This window comes from Hyaena hyaena, unplaced genomic scaffold (genome assembly GCF_003009895.1).
Source record: "Hyaena hyaena isolate Hyena2069 unplaced genomic scaffold, ASM300989v1 scaffold_27, whole genome shotgun sequence".
NCBI lineage: Eukaryota > Metazoa > Chordata > Mammalia > Carnivora > Hyaenidae > Hyaena > Hyaena hyaena.
In genome coordinates, this window is record NW_024080659.1 from 1,763,955 (window position 1) to 1,778,647 (window position 14,693).

At 62.3% G+C, this 14,693-nt stretch overlaps 2 protein-coding genes across 2 annotated transcripts in view; one reads left to right on the forward strand and one right to left on the reverse strand.

Moving 5' to 3' along the window:
* The window catches only part of SLC5A10 (solute carrier family 5 member 10), a 53,347-nt gene that overhangs the window by 2,291 nt on the left and 36,363 nt on the right, over positions 1 to 14,693 (forward strand). The window contains 4 exon segments of the mRNA XM_039227363.1: positions 5,522 to 5,627; positions 5,922 to 6,002; positions 7,331 to 7,536; positions 10,959 to 11,094. Of these exon segments, the coding sequence (XP_039083294.1) occupies positions 5,522 to 5,627; positions 5,922 to 6,002; positions 7,331 to 7,536; positions 10,959 to 11,094 (529 nt within the window).
* Positions 6,621 to 14,693, reverse strand: part of FAM83G (family with sequence similarity 83 member G) — a 28,059-nt gene continuing 19,986 nt past the window's right edge. The window contains exons 4-6 of the mRNA XM_039227362.1: positions 13,690 to 13,814; positions 11,701 to 12,955; positions 6,621 to 8,091 (exon numbers count right to left, since the gene is read on the reverse strand). Of these exons, the coding sequence (XP_039083293.1) occupies positions 7,684 to 8,091; positions 11,701 to 12,955; positions 13,690 to 13,814 (1,788 nt within the window). The 3' untranslated portion in view covers positions 6,621 to 7,683. The remainder of the gene's footprint in view (positions 8,092 to 11,700; positions 12,956 to 13,689; positions 13,815 to 14,693) is intronic.

The following is a 14,693-nucleotide window of genomic DNA, read 5'->3' on the forward strand; positions in this document are numbered from 1 at the left end:
CCGATCTTGTCCAAAAGCCCCTGATGCTACAGATAGGGAAACTGAGGTCCGAGGAGGGGGAGTCACTTGTCTCAGGCTTTCTGGTGACATCATGGTAATGCCATGTCTTCTGGTTCTTGCTCCTGAGTCCATGGGCACCCCGACCTTGACCTTCAAGGCCATCCAGCCTCCCTCAGCCCCAGCTTCTGAAAGAGCTAGGGAGGTGGGGAGCAGGGCCTGCTTCTGGCTGTGTGCACCCAGACAAGGCCGCGGGCCTCCGTTTCCTTGCTCGTAAAGAGGCCGGGCTGTGCCTGCCTCTCATGGCTGCCGTGAGGGGTGTGGGGCCTGTGTGGTACCGGGAAGTGCTCACCGAGGCCAGCCTTTCTCCTCGGTGTGAAGTCGCCTCCTCTTCAGTTCGGCTCTGGGACAGAAAAACCATGGGGGCCTTCAATTCCATGGAGGGAGTGGAGGCCTTCCCGCAGAGCCAGGAGCCCTGATGCAGGCCTGGGGTCCCCCCGAGCCTTCATGGGCCCCTGTTGGGGGGTTTGCCCAGAATTGATCGGTCCCCTCCCCACCTCGGGCGTGGGAAGGGTGGCTGGTGGTCCCTGTGCACCCAGGAGTCTGAGCTGGGTCTCCACCTGCTACGCACCCACAGGGGACCACTGGGGTGTCCTAGAGCTGCTCGTTCCTGTGGGGAGGTTTGCGGGGTACTTAGCCAGCGAGCACTGCACTGCCTTCTTCACTAGAGGTTCTCAGAGCCCTATGTGAGGCTCTCTTCCTCTGGGCCTCCCTCCAGAGACCCGAGGGACCTGGCTCTGCATCACCCCTGAGGCCCGGTTCCTCCTCCTCCCACATTTCCTGAGCACCCCCGGCCCCGGCCCCATACCAGCCGCCTCCCTGGAAGCCAGGGCTACAGAAATAAGCCAGACCCGGCCCCTGGCTTCCTGGCACTCAGGACAGTGAGAGGCGGGAGTATAGATAGGGAATCATGTACAGACCCTGGAAGAGGTGGCATTGAAGCTGGGCTGGAATGGAGAAAGGGACCCTGATGGGGGAGGGGAATCGATGCCAAGGAGAGAGATGGGCGGGGGGTGTAGGATGTGTCCAGGAGCCGGTCGGGTCGGGAGGTCTAGATTCTGGGTGTCTCTACATCAGACACTTCTGGGACCAGAGGTGAAACAGTGTCAAGAGCTGGGAGTAAAGCAATAGGGAGCGGTGGGGACTGAGGCAAACCAGAGCCAGTGTCCGGCCCTCACACAGAGCCCACTCGCTGCCAGGGTCCCACCCCTGGCCTCGCCCTGAGGGCTGCAGTGGGAGATGAGACCGGCGGGCTCTGATGGTAAGGGCCCAAAGCACCGAGGGACACGGGGGCTTGGAGCAGGGGACTGACACAGCCAGCCTTGTGTTAGTGTCTCTGGGACATTTCCGTGGACAGACTGCAGGGGAGAGAAGCCAGAGTGGGGACTGCCCGCTGGGGCCCGGTGAGGCCAACCTGTGTGCGCATTCTCTGCCCCCCAGTGTCACCCTGCTGATGGGCCTGGAGGGGGGCTGGACCTCACTCCGGGCAAGCGTCAAGGGGGCGGCCTGTGTGGGACTCCAGAAGGAAGGATTGCTCAGCAGGAAGGTCCTTACAGACCATGTCATCCTGCAACCCCACTGTGCAGATGAGACCACTGAGGCCTAGAGAGTGACTGTGACTTGCTCAAGGTCATGGTGAGTCAGGCGGAGACCACAGAACCCAGGCCTCTACCTCCTGGCCTCCTAGCCCCCGGGGGCCCGGCCACTGCTCCGCACCGAAGCAGCCAGGACTTGGAGCTTCAAACTCCACACCGTAATGGGGGATGACTCGATTTACCTTCCTATAAAACGGAAAACCACCCACTGACATCAAGGCTGGGGCTCCAATGCCAGAGCTGGGCTGCCGGATGAAGCCGAGAGGGAAGCGGGAGGAAAACTCATTGCCCGGCTTGGTTTGGGCGGGACCGGGGCTGCCCTGGCTGATGGCTTTGGGCTGAACTGTTTGAAGTGCATGTGCCAGGCTGGCCCCCAGAGGCCCTGACCTCACTGGGCAGAGCCCTGGGAATGCCCCAGGCGTCTGCAAGTCCAGCATCGGCCCAGCTGCAGCCTGTCCCAACAGAGACCACAGGGTGCACCTGCTGTCATCCCTCGGGTGGGGGCGCTGCCGTGCAGAGAACATTCAAGGCAGGGTGCAGGGATCACCATCCTGACCCTCAGATGGGGCCGGGGCCCACTGAGCCCCATCACTGCGTGTCCCTGGGCTGGTCATTTAACCTCTGGAAAATAGAGAAACGGGGCACAACACCCTAGGCCACTTGGAGCAGAAGCCAACCATGGCCTACAAGATCCTCCAAGATGGGGCCCCGGCCACCTTGCCAAGCTCACATGTCCCTCTTCTGTCACACGCACCATTGCAGCCATGCTGGCTTCTGTGCACATCCATAGACACACCAGGCATGACCTGCCTCAGGGCCTTTGCACTTGTGTTCTCTGCCTGGAACCTTCTTCCCCTGGATGTCCACATGGCTCACTTCCTCATCTCTGTCAAATCTTTCAAATTTCACCTTCGCAGGAAGGCCCGCCCCTGCCCTGCTCTCCCTCTTTTTCATACACGGATTATCTTCTGGTCTGAAGACAGTCTGGATGATTCACTTAGAATGGCTATTGTCTGCCTCCCTCATTTCTTCTCTCTCTTCACGGATGCACTCCCAGTGCCATATGCCTGGCATCGCGCATAGGACTGAATGAAAAAAATATATGCCGGGGGCCCGCTAATTTTTTCTGTGGAGGGCCAGCAAGTAAATAGTTTTGGCTTTGCAGGACACCCACAAGCTACTTAGATTTGCTGCTGGAGGGAGAAACAAAAGCGATGTGTGGGGACTGGATTAGGCCCGTGGGCTCTGCTGTGCCAACCCTGACATGCATATGTACACATACCTATTTGAGCACCTACTCTGTGCCAGGCCCCGAGTGAGCATTGGATCATAAACACATTGCTTGCTTTCTGGGAGCTTGATGTTGCAGACAGATAAGTAAACAGACTGATACAGTCATAATAGTAAAAACGTTGATAAAAGGAGCAGAGACGAGGCTGAAATCTAGAACGATGAGAGCAGGTTCCCTTTGGAGAGAGTGGTCGGTATGGGAAACGCCAGGTTTCAGGCAGCTGAAGGAAGGGGTGAGGCTGGAGCACAGGGAGCCGTGGAGCTCAGGGAGGGGTGAGCCGTGAAGGGGACGGGGACGGGGGTGCTGGTGGACGACACAGGACCTCTGGGCCTGGCTAGCTGGATTTTATTCTATGCGCGGTGGAAATGCAGAGACCTTGATTTTCCTTCGAACAAGCTGAGTGCAGGAGGGGCCGGTGAGGGGCTTCCAAACGCTTGGGGCACAGAGTGGGGGACGTGGGAGTATTTTGGAAACAGAATCAACAGCAGTGGCCAGTGGGTCGGGTGCGGGGAGTGTGGCAAAGGTGAGAAGTTTCTGGAGCCCTGAAGGGACAGGGGTGGCCTCGATGGAGATGGGCCACCCCTGGAGGTCCGGCTCCCCCTTCCGCCAGCCTCCACTGAGGGCAGGCTGATGGTGGCTGGGCCTGCACCTGTGCCCATCCCTCCACATCTGCTTCTCATTTTCCAGATAAGGGCCACTGAGGCTCAGGAGGGGACGTGACCTGCACAGAGCCACATGGCGAGGACACAGCCGGCCAGGGACACGATTCAGGGCTCTTAGCTCCTACGAGGCCGCAGCTCCCCTGGGCTGCCAGGAGACCGGGCTCGGGCTGCAGGAGAGGTCCAGTTGGGCTGGGTGCTGTCTAAAGTGCCTGGTCAGGGAGCCTGTAGGCAATCCCATGTCCACTGCAGCACAAGCCGTTGGGGGTGCCCTGCAGGGTTCTGGGGAGAGGACAGGAGCCTAGTGTCACCTCCACACCTGTGCCTGTGCTGCTCCTGACATCTGTCCAAGTCCTCATGGCTCTTCGGGGCCCACAGCTCCAGCAGAGAGTCCCTGAGGGGTTGAGGTAGGGGAGCAGGACATCCAGGAGACACTTCTGGAAGACGGGGTGGGGGGTGTGTGCAGACGGCAGCTCCAAGACACAGGGACCTGCCAGCGAGGCCTGGAGGCAGCGAAGTGCTGGGCGTGGAATGGCGGCCAGTCTGCTGTGACCAGAGTCCCCTGGGCTTAGAGAGACGAGTGGCCAGGGCCTGAAGGCCAGCCACACAGGTCAGGGCTCTGCTCTGACAGCAGGGGTCCAGGGAGGGGTCTTGCGTGGTGGCTGATGAGCAGGCGGGAGGAGGGGGCTTCTGCTCTCTAGAGATCTCCTGTCTCCCATCCACCTGGCGACTCCAATCTCTGATGCCTGGTGGGGCTTGACCTCAGGGAAATCCGTCCCCTCCCCAGGCTTCCGTGTCTCCTCTGGTCTGATGGGACAGGCGCTTGGAGAGTCCTTCCTGCTCTCGTATTCACAACCCTGGGCTTCCCTCCTTGGGCTGGAGGTAGACACGCGTACAAGTGCACACACACACACACACACACACACACACACACACACGCTCCCGCTCACACAGCACCACCGCCAGGGGCCGCAGTGAGGGGCCGCCGACCTGACACCTGTCAGAGTCCACACTGGCTGGTCTCTCTCTCCCAGGGAGGGTAAAGGAGGGGCCTGGATGGAGAGGGACAGGGAACAAGGCTTTGGGGTGACGCCAGGCTCCTCCTGGGCTCGGTGTCCTTAGGGCTTGGGGTCTGGGGACATCGGAGCTCCACTAGCCCAACTGGGCAGTGCTGGTCAGCTCCGGGTTGGGCCGGGCACTGCCGCAGTTCGAAGGGGCCCCGTACGCGCTGGTCCCACGCAGCTCGCTCTGCCCTCTTGGGAGCCTGTTGGTCCCAAAGGCTGTATTTCCGGTCATCTCCCCCGTACTAAGCAGGCCCAGAACGGCAGATTTGGAAGGCAGAGTGGAGGCCCTTGAGCTCACAGGGCAGAGTCCTGCCCTCCTTCCCTGGGCTCCCCCAGTAGTGGGGGGGGAGCAGGATTAGGGGTATGAGGCTCCCACCCCCAGGACTAGGACTCCAGCCCCATATGCAGCCCCAGGGTCTGGGATGGCAGCGGCTGTATCCAGGGCAGCCTCTGGGGACCAGCCTGGGGCTCAGGGCTGCAGACCTGTTTCCCCACGCCCATTAGTCTCCTCGAGCCTCCCCCAGGAAGCCCTCCTGGACTCCTCCTTGTCAAGGACCCCTGGGAACCAAGGACACAGAGCTCCTCCTTTTATGTCTCCAGGCAGGGGCCAGACTCAAGAACAACACTGCTCTTTGCTGGGCATTGGCCACTTGGGACTTTATTAACATCAGCAGCGTCCCCCGCACAACTGCTCGCGCACGGCCACGAGCTCCTCCCACCCTCACAGCAGCGCCGGCGGGCGTGGGGGTCTCTCCCTCCTTGTCCACGGGGCACTGAGGCCACACATAGAGTGAGCGGTGCCTGGGTCCTGCGGTCACCTCGGGCCCCCGCACAAGTTCCTCTCCCGTTCCCCAGATCGACCTGTACGCGGGGGCACTCTTTGTGCACATCTGTCTGGGCTGGAACTTCTACCTCTCCACCATCCTCATGCTGGCCATCACGGCCCTGTACACCATCGCAGGTACAGCGCCCTGGCGGGGGGCGGGGGGGGGACCCGCAGGGAGGGAACCTGACCTCCAGCCCGGGCGTCCACGTGACCGGGCACATGAGTACAGGAGCCCGAGAGGAGGGCGGGGCCGGGGGGCCACCTCGCTGCACAGCCTGTCCGGCGACGATTTGAATCGGGCTCTGCCGGCCCAGGTGTGTGGTCCCACAGCTCCCACACCTGTGAGAGGGCAGGGGACACGTGCATGGAACAGCCATCCCTCCCTCCTCGAGGCACAGCCTTCTCTAGCTCCCTTTTTTCTACCCACAGGGGGTCTAGCCGCTGTGATCTACACGGACGCCCTGCAAACGCTCATCATGGTGGTGGGGGCCATCATCCTGACTGTCAAAGGTGAGGGGCTGAAGGGGCTATCCCAGCAGCCACTGCTCTCGGGGGTCTGCCCTGTTAGGACCCAGGTGCCAACACTGGGCGGGGGCAGGGGGGTGGACTCACAACGTCAAGGCACGAGGCAGTCAGCCCCCCGTCACCCTCCCCTGGGTGACAGAGGCTGCATGTCCCTTTCCCACCTCTACCGCCCGGCTGCCAGTTGTCACCAGCTCTGGGTCATCTCAGGTGACTCAAGAATGCAGGGCCAGTGCACCCGTCCTGGCTCAGGGCTAGGTGGTGAGGTAAGGACGAGGGCATGTGCCCACACAATCAGGAAACCACAAAAAACTGCCCAGGCACCTGCTCCAACTGTTTAAAATCGTGTGCATGATCCCAAGAAGCGCTGCAACAGGCTGCTGGACGACAGCAGGGGGGAGGGAAGAGGGTTTACACGGGTCGGTGATATTGGTCTGGGAACCTGGAAGAAGCTCAGAGGGCTCCCGTAATAAATAGGTACTAAACTTCCCGTCCAGGGAAGTATGCAGTCAAAGCCAGGAGGATCCCACCGAGGGTGAAACAGAGAGGCCCTAAAGCCTCCTCCAGACCCAGACTGTAGGCTCCTGTGGCCCGGCAATTTCCGATCTTTGTATAGTGTTTGTACGTTTGCCCTGAGTACTTACCCCGGCCTGGCCTGGGCTCCAGGCAGCCAGGCCCAGCCTGGACGGGAGGGAGTGATTACAGACACAGTAAAAGGCACAGGTGGGCCAGGGCTTGGCCACACAGGGCCCTGACCCTGAGGTAGACAGGAACAGCGAGGGGGTGAATGCGGGCTGGTCTCGAGAGGAAAGACTTCCGGCTCAAGCCCCAGCCGGTGGGCCATGTGGCCTTGGTCACGCCCTTGTCCCTTCTGGGACTTCTGTTCTCAGTGCTACATGCCAGCCGTCCTCAGCTCTGCCCAGATCACATCCTTTAGAAGCCCTGGGTCAGGACTTTAACACTTTAGACTCCCCGGGAAGGTTCTCCAATGCCAAAAAAAAGAACAAAACAAAACTTTTGCCTCTTTGATTCGACAGTCCGAAGCTGGACAGAGAACACCGGCCCGAGGCCACTAGGCATCTGGGGTCAAGAGGACACTGTGGTGTCCGCGTGCAAAATGCTCATTTAATAGTATTATTTTTAAATACAAATAAAATAGTCTGAGTTCCCCTGTCTTGTAAAACCCTCTACCCTGCATAACCTTTCCAGACACTGGGAAAGGTGAATGGGAAAAAGTCAAGGTCGATGCACTGGGAAGTGGGGGCCCAGAGTCAGGGCCACCAGCCACCCACCCATCCCTGCCCCGCCCCCTCCAGCTTTTGACCAGATCGGCGGGTACGAGCAGCTGGCGGCAGCCTACGCCCGGGCCGTCCCTTCCAGGACCATCGCCAACACGACATGCCACCTGCCGCGCGAAGACGCCATGCACATGTTCCGGGACCCCTACTCGGGGGACCTCCCGTGGCCCGGGATGACCTTGGGTCTGACCATCATGGCCACCTGGTACTGGTGCACTGACCAGGTGAGTGTCCATGTCGCCGTCCGCCCCACCTTCCTGCCTTCTGGGTGGGCTCCGGACAGTCTGCGTGGCCCCAGGAACACCCGCTTGGGGAGTGTGGGCTGGGGCACAGGCCACGGACCGCAGAGCCCCAGGCCCAGGCACAGGGCGCTAGGGGTCCTTGCGGTCCCGGGGGCCCTGGGCCCTCCGTTTAGAATCAGACGAGGCCCACTGGCCGCTGCCCGTCCTGGCCTTCAGGTGCTTTGACTGGGACAGTTTGGAGTAGGGGATGCCAAAAGGGCTTGGCAGCTCCTCAGAGACCCTGCCACCGGCCTGGGGGCTGGCATTGCGGGCCGGCCGTGGGGTCCCCGGATCTGCCAGCGTGCGGGGCACGGGGCCCCCCTTGGCCTGCCAGGAGTGCGGGCTTGCTGCGGCTGGGCTCGCTTTCCTGGTAGAGCTCTGGGTGCCATCAGCAGCAGGGCGGTACCGCAGGGGCCCCGAGGTCCTCACGGGCCGCAGGAAGCCGTCTTTATCCCTGGTCCCTGACACAGGGACTCTATAATGGGAGATCTGTTGGCCCTAGGAGAGAAAGAGGGAGACGGTGAGGAGACCCCTGGCCGGGGGCGTGCTGCAGCAAGCTCAGCTGGGTTTGGCCTCTTGGCCACGCCACTCACCCGCTGCTGGTCTGAGACAAGCTCATCTCACTAGTTTGTGCCTCAGTTTCCCCACATGTCACAGGCGATTGGTCCCGCCTTTCGTGGTTATGATAAGGCAGGTTCCTACAATTCTGGCCCCAGCCTCCTCCACCTGTCCACCAGAGGGGTGCCTCAATCCGGGCCCGCAGCACTGGGGAGCGCAGGGGTGAACAGCGCCCCCTACTCTGCCTGCCCCAGAAGGCCAGGGGCAGTTCCAGGCAGCAACAGGTCTTGTGCCAGCAGAGCCCCAGACACCCATCTTACCCAAGGACCCCGTCACAGGAGTGAGGCCGCCAGGCCCAAGGGCCAATCCAGCTGGCCACCTTGGGAAGAATGACGAGAGCTTCCCTGCAAGGCAGGCCTGGCATTCACAGCCGCAGCGCCGAGGCCCAGAGGGCAGAGCTGGGATCTGGGATCTGCACCCAGAATGCAGTGACCTCCTCCGGGGCCACGGCTGCTGCCCGGCGAGGGGACGGCTCGGCAGGCTCAGCCCCGCCTCTCCCTCTCCCAGGCAGCAGGGCGCGGTGCGTGTTCGCTGAAAGACGGCCTCTGGGCTGTGTCGGCGGGAAGCAGTCCCGGTTGGGAGGCTTCGGGGACCCTGGGGGGGCATCCCCGTCTGCGAGGCGCTGCCCCGAGCCTCCCAGCTGGGCTGCGTCTCACGTGTGGGCACCTGTGGGCACGTGTGAACTGACAGCGGGCTCCTGCCCAGCACCCAGGAGGGCTGAGGGCCGGCCGTGCCCCTTCACCCCCACCCAGGGCACCTGTCGTTTCCTCCCCACTCCGCAACGGCCCGGCTGGCGCTGCCGTCTCTGGCGGGACACAGGGCAGGAGATTTTCCCATAAAGGCCAAGTGAGTCGGCACACTGCCTGGCCTCGAGTCAGGGCCAATGGGCCTCACTGCCTGGACACGAGCACACAGAGGCCAAATGCAGCTGACCCCAAGGTGTTCCAGGGTGGCACGGACACGGGCCTCACGGCCTGGCTGCGGCCTCACCTCCTCGTCGTCCTCTGCTTGGACCTCAGACCAGACCCCGCAACGCAGGCACCTGCAGCCGGGGTCCCACCGGGTCTGCCTGGGGCACAACCAGGACTTGGACCAGAGCCCTGCAATGTGGGCACCTTCACACCGCGTCCCACGTGTCTGGCCCTACATGCAGTGACGACCTCCCCCCCCCCCCCAGCAAGCCGGGGCTTTGTGCGACTTGACCGAGCCTCTGGGCCAGCCCCCCAGGCCCACTCCGGTCAGCACCAGAAGGCAGCTCTGCAGACTGGGGCCACCGTGCTTTTCGTGGTTTTTAGGCTTTTCTCTACCTCCTACCTGGTCCCCAATGTGTCACTGACACTTGAACTCAGAAACAAACCGTCCCAGTGAGACAGGAGACGAAAGGCCCAATGGGCAGAGAGCTCTGCCGAGCCCCTCTCTGACCCCAGTGTCCCCGTCTGAGATGAGGGGAGGCCCAAGGGCCAGGAGGCCTCCTGGGGTCCTGCCTGCTGTGGCGATGCACCTGCTGTCCCCCGCTGCTGCTGCAGTTTCACACGCAGCGTCCCTCTTAGGTGACAGCAGCAGCTGCATTAATCAGAATAGCGAGCACCGTCTCTCCCGCTCAGGCCAGGTGCGGGGTGGGCGTGGCATCCCTAACCTGGTTTCACCCACGGGAAAGTTCGCTCGTCTTTACTTCACAGCCGAGACGGCCAGCCAGCCAGGCCAGTTCAGGGCTTTCCCAAAGAGTCCAAACGCTCCCAGGCCAGCACCCAGCCGTGGCTCACCCCGAGGTTGCACCCCAACGGAAGCCTGAGCCCCAGGAGCTCGCGACCAGCCGGGCGTGAGCTTGGCCGCCTATATGGTGCCTTGCTCAGTCCTTGCAGCAACCCTGCGGGTCGGCGCTAGAAGCCCACTTTGCAGACGAGGACACGGGAGCTTACGTGGCCGAGCACGGGGAGTGGGTGCCGGCTTCCGGCCCAGCCTGTGCTGAGAGGTCCTGGGGACGCAGCTTCTCCAGCTGCGGAATGGGGCGACAGCAGCTGTCCCCGCCCCTGCTTCCCAGGGCCGCCCGCCGTGAGCAGAGAAGGAAATAACAGGAACACGATACGCAGGGTTTCAGGGAAATACGTTTTCTCTTCCATGAGGAGTGCAGCCCGGGGCTCTTGGCACCAGGGACATCAGAGAAGCATCCACAGACAGCTGTGTCCAGACCCTGTAACGAATGTTCTATGGTCTCAGAGGGAACCCAGTGCTGGGAGCTATCCGTTCAGCCAGCATGTCTGGAAAATAGGTTAAAATCACAGATTCTTACTTCTGAACCGCAGCTGGGGACTTAAACTGCCGAACACCAAATGAAAAATACTTAGATGTAGAAGATGTAGGCTCTACAACGCCGTGAACACACTAAACCTGTAAGGTCAGTTTTGTACAGTGTAGCGGCTGAGCCACACGGGACTTACACTTCCATAAACTGCTTAAAGTCACACTTTAAAAAAAAAAAGAAAATCATAACGTCAGAGCTGGGAGGGATCTCAGATGCCATCAGTTCCAGTGATCTGTCCCTCCTCCTATTCTGCAGATCTGGAAACTGAGGCCCAGTTAGGATTAGTCTCAGAATACGTGTGGCGCCGTGCTCAGGCAGCACCCCTCTACTACTTGACCGCAAGCTCCCCCAAATCCCAGGGTTTCAAGCTCTGGACCTCGGCCAGGGATACAGAATGGTGGTACCCCCGCAGAGGGCTGGGACTCACCCCTCCTTGTGCCCCCAGGTCATCGTGCAGCGGTCGCTGTCCGCCCGGAACCTGAACCATGCCAAGGCAGGCTCCATCCTGGCCAGCTACCTCAAGATGCTGCCCATGGGCCTGATCATCATGCCAGGCATGATCAGCCGTGCGCTGTTCCCAGGTAGGGCACACCTCAGGGGCCGGGCCGTGGATGCATGGCGCCCAGGCTTCTGGGTCCCTGACCTGCAGAGGTCACCAGGAGGAGACGCAAAGGACAAATGTGAGGTGTTTCCTGGCCTAGGGGAGAGGCAAGGAGAGTGCTCCCCAGGGCCGTAATCAAAGGGACTGACATGCGGTGGCGTGGCATAAGGTCCAGACAAGGACCACTTACTGCTATGTGACCTCAGGGCTAGAAAGAACCGTCTCTGTGCTGTCAGCAAACAAGGAGGGGGACCACCCCCACGGCAGGGCGGAGTTGACTCCCTGTAACATCAGGGTCTGAGATCTCTGGGTATGTTAAGTGCGTTTCCTTTCGGCTCCTACTAGCTGGCTTAGGTTGACTTTGTAGGGGGCACCGAGGCTGAGGGTCCCCAGCGTCAGTAGGGACCAGCCACGTGTGTGGCCCTGGGTGGTTGCTACCTACCCCCTCCCTCTGTTCATCAGTTTCCCCATCTGTAGCATGCAAAGCCGTCTCATCTGGGGGTGCGGCACCCCAGCAGATGACCACTCTGGGTGCCCAGGGCTGGGGGAGGGGCTCCCAGGAGCCCATGCAGGGGCCCCAACCCACCTGTGTCTCCTTGTCCGTGGCGTGCGGAGCTTGCATCCTCCTTGGGGTACCCACCTCTTCTCTCTCCCGACCTGAGGCCCATGGCGAGCCACTCAGGGGTCCACCAAAGGTCCCGCGGGTCATGTGGGGGGCACTCAGCTGTCGTCGGGGGGACGGTGCCGGCCCGTTGGCTACCTGCTCTGAGTGGCGCCTCTGCAGAGGGGCCAAGCGCCCCCTCACCTCAAAGTACTCGTCTGACACAGAAGACGAGGCTGCCGAGGGCCGCCGAGGTCCAGGGCCAAGGCCAGAGCTGCCTGAAAGGCTGTCCTGGTCACTGAGGGTCACGTAGTCATCATCGTCTTCCTCCTCCTCCCCATCTAGCCCATTAGGGATCACCACTCCGTGGCCGTCAGGGTCATCCTGGGTCACAGACACCTGCCGCTGGAGCGGGGCATGGCCTGGGCACGGTGTCCCAGGCGGAGCACAGTCTGTGCCATTCTGGGCCGTCTCCTCCTCCGGCGCCTCCAGGGCCCAGGCCAGGCCACCGTCCTGGGCAAGCAGCTGTGCCACAGGGACAGTCCGGGGCTTGGGCACGGGGGGCTGTGCCTCAGGGTCCCCCTGGGGAAGGCCGTTCTTAGCGTCCTCGGCCGGGACCCCGTCCTGGGGGGCGCTGGGCCCAGAGGCGCCCCGGCCGCAGTCCTGGCTCTGCCTCCATAGCTGGGTGCCGGCCTGGGACGTGTCTCGGATCTTGATGCGGTTCATCTGGCTGGGCTGGGGGTTCCAGATGTTCGGGTCGATGATATTGATGTAGCCCAGGATGTCACTGCCGGGCTCCGGGTCCGGCTCCACCCACGTGGGCAGGTATTCGAACATGTTGGCCCGCTCCAGGTGGAGCAGCCCAGGGTGGACCGGAGGGGGCGCCTCCACCAGGTCCCCAGGCCGCTCGGCCAGCGCCGCGCCCCGCAGCCCGGGGGGCTTTTTCACCTCCTGCTTCTCAGACGAGGTCTTGGCGATCTCGTCGGCGCTCTTGGCCTTGACCAGCGCGTACTTGGGGTTGACGAGCTTCTTGGCTATGGTGCCCGAGGGCACCAGTGGTACCACAGGGGGCAGCACCATGGGCTCCAGCTCCGGCTCCTTCTCCATGGGGATGCCCTTGAGGCTGACGCCGTGGGACATGAGATAGAGCTCCTGGAATTGCCGGTCAAACATCTCCACCACCTGGCCAGACAGCACGGAGATCACGTTGCGGTCCGTCCGTGCGGCCGACCACGTGAAGCTGCAACACAGGGGGAGGGGCAGCCCAGTCAGGCACGTGGGGGCCTGCCCCCCGCCCTCCAGCCTCGGGTCCCCCACCCGGCACCCGCAGGCGGTGTTCATCAGGCTGTGGCTTCGGGGCCCTGGATGGAATGAAGAAGGGACCAGGGGCAGAGAACGGCACGGGCCTCGGGGTCAGACCTGAGCCTGGGACAGGTCGCTCGCACCACGGCCGCCCCCGCCCATGTAATACAGCTCAGCGTGGCGCTCCTGTGGGGCGTCAGGGCACCCCACAAGGCCGCTCGCAGAATGCCCGGAACAGCCCTGCTGCCATGGAGAGCGCGGGGCAGGTGCCATCATTGTGACGTTGCTGCCCATCCCTGCGTGACCGTGGGCGCCCCCCCCCAGTTTCCCCCACTCAGTGGGGCTTGCCTGGGGGGGGCCACAGACATCTTCATCCTGGCCCAACCTCAAGGGTGGCTCTCAGTGACTGCCCTGTGTGCCTGGCCCACACCCGCCTCCAGGCTGGTGACACCTTAGGCCAGAACAACAGTCTGAAGTACAAAAGCGCTCCCCAGCCTGTTTCCGGAGCCGGGCGGGCGGCGTGAGGGTGTGCCCCGGCCCCGCGCACACCTCAGCAGTTTTGGGACCAATGAACCGGAATAACAGGAGTGTCATAAGGCAGGATTAAGGGCAGAAACCATCTGGGAACCGGAGACACCTCTGTCCCCAGACCCCGGAAAGCTGGAGACTCACCTGTAGGAGCCGCAGATGGCCCGGTCTCCATCCACGAACATGAACTTCTGGGCCAGGGCACCCTTGAACTTGGTGGCGGACCGTGTGAAGAACTCCGTTCCCCCGCTGCTCCGCACCCTAAGATGCTGTGTTGGGGGAAAGAAGGCAGAGTCACACGTGGCCACAGCACAGACCACACTGGCGGGGTGTGCAGGGCACGGGGCTCGGATGGAGAAGGGTGGAGCAGCAAGGCCTGGAGAAAGGGGGTGCTGTATGTGGGGACCACAGGGTCACAGCCAAGGTGGAGCGTGCAGGGACATGAAGCTGGGGGGTGACAGTGACAAATGGCATGGTGCAGGGAGGTCAGGGCGTGGCCTGGAGAGTGTCCACAGAGCAGCCCCGGCAGGACAAGGCCTGCGTGGCCAGGCCGGCTTGGGAAAAGCCGGTGCAGGCAGCAGGAGGGGCGAGCAGACACGCTTTAGAAAAGTCACATGGTGGCTGTGCAGACGCGGAGGAGGGAGGCCTGCTCCCGGGGACCTGGGTATCAACGCTCGGGCAAGTCTATGACCTTCCCAGGGTGAGTGAGTGGCCCTGTGGCTCCGAGCACGCCAGCAGGGCCCCGGGAGACCGCGGGAAGTGGAGCGAAGACCCAGAGGGAGCAGACCTGGGCCCACCTCTGCCTCCTGCCCGAGCCAGGTCGCTCCTGCCTTTCTCCAGACTCTGGCCATGTAAGGCCTCCCTCGTGCGCAGTCCGCGGGGCGCTGTGGGACCTCCACCAGGAGGTCCTTACTTGGAGGGAGGAGCAGGCATGAAAAGCCAGAGCTGGGGCACAGCAGACCCCAGGAAGGGCAAAGCGAGCCTGGTGAGGCCCAGGAGTGGAGGGGACAGTTCCGGGGACCCCAAAATAGAGCCTCAGGATGGGAAGGACACTCGTGCTCTTCTGGTGCAAATAAGTCCACAGAGTGTGTGAGAAACCCAGGCTCCCGGGTACCCCCAGAGATGTGCCTCCAGAGGACTAGGGTCAG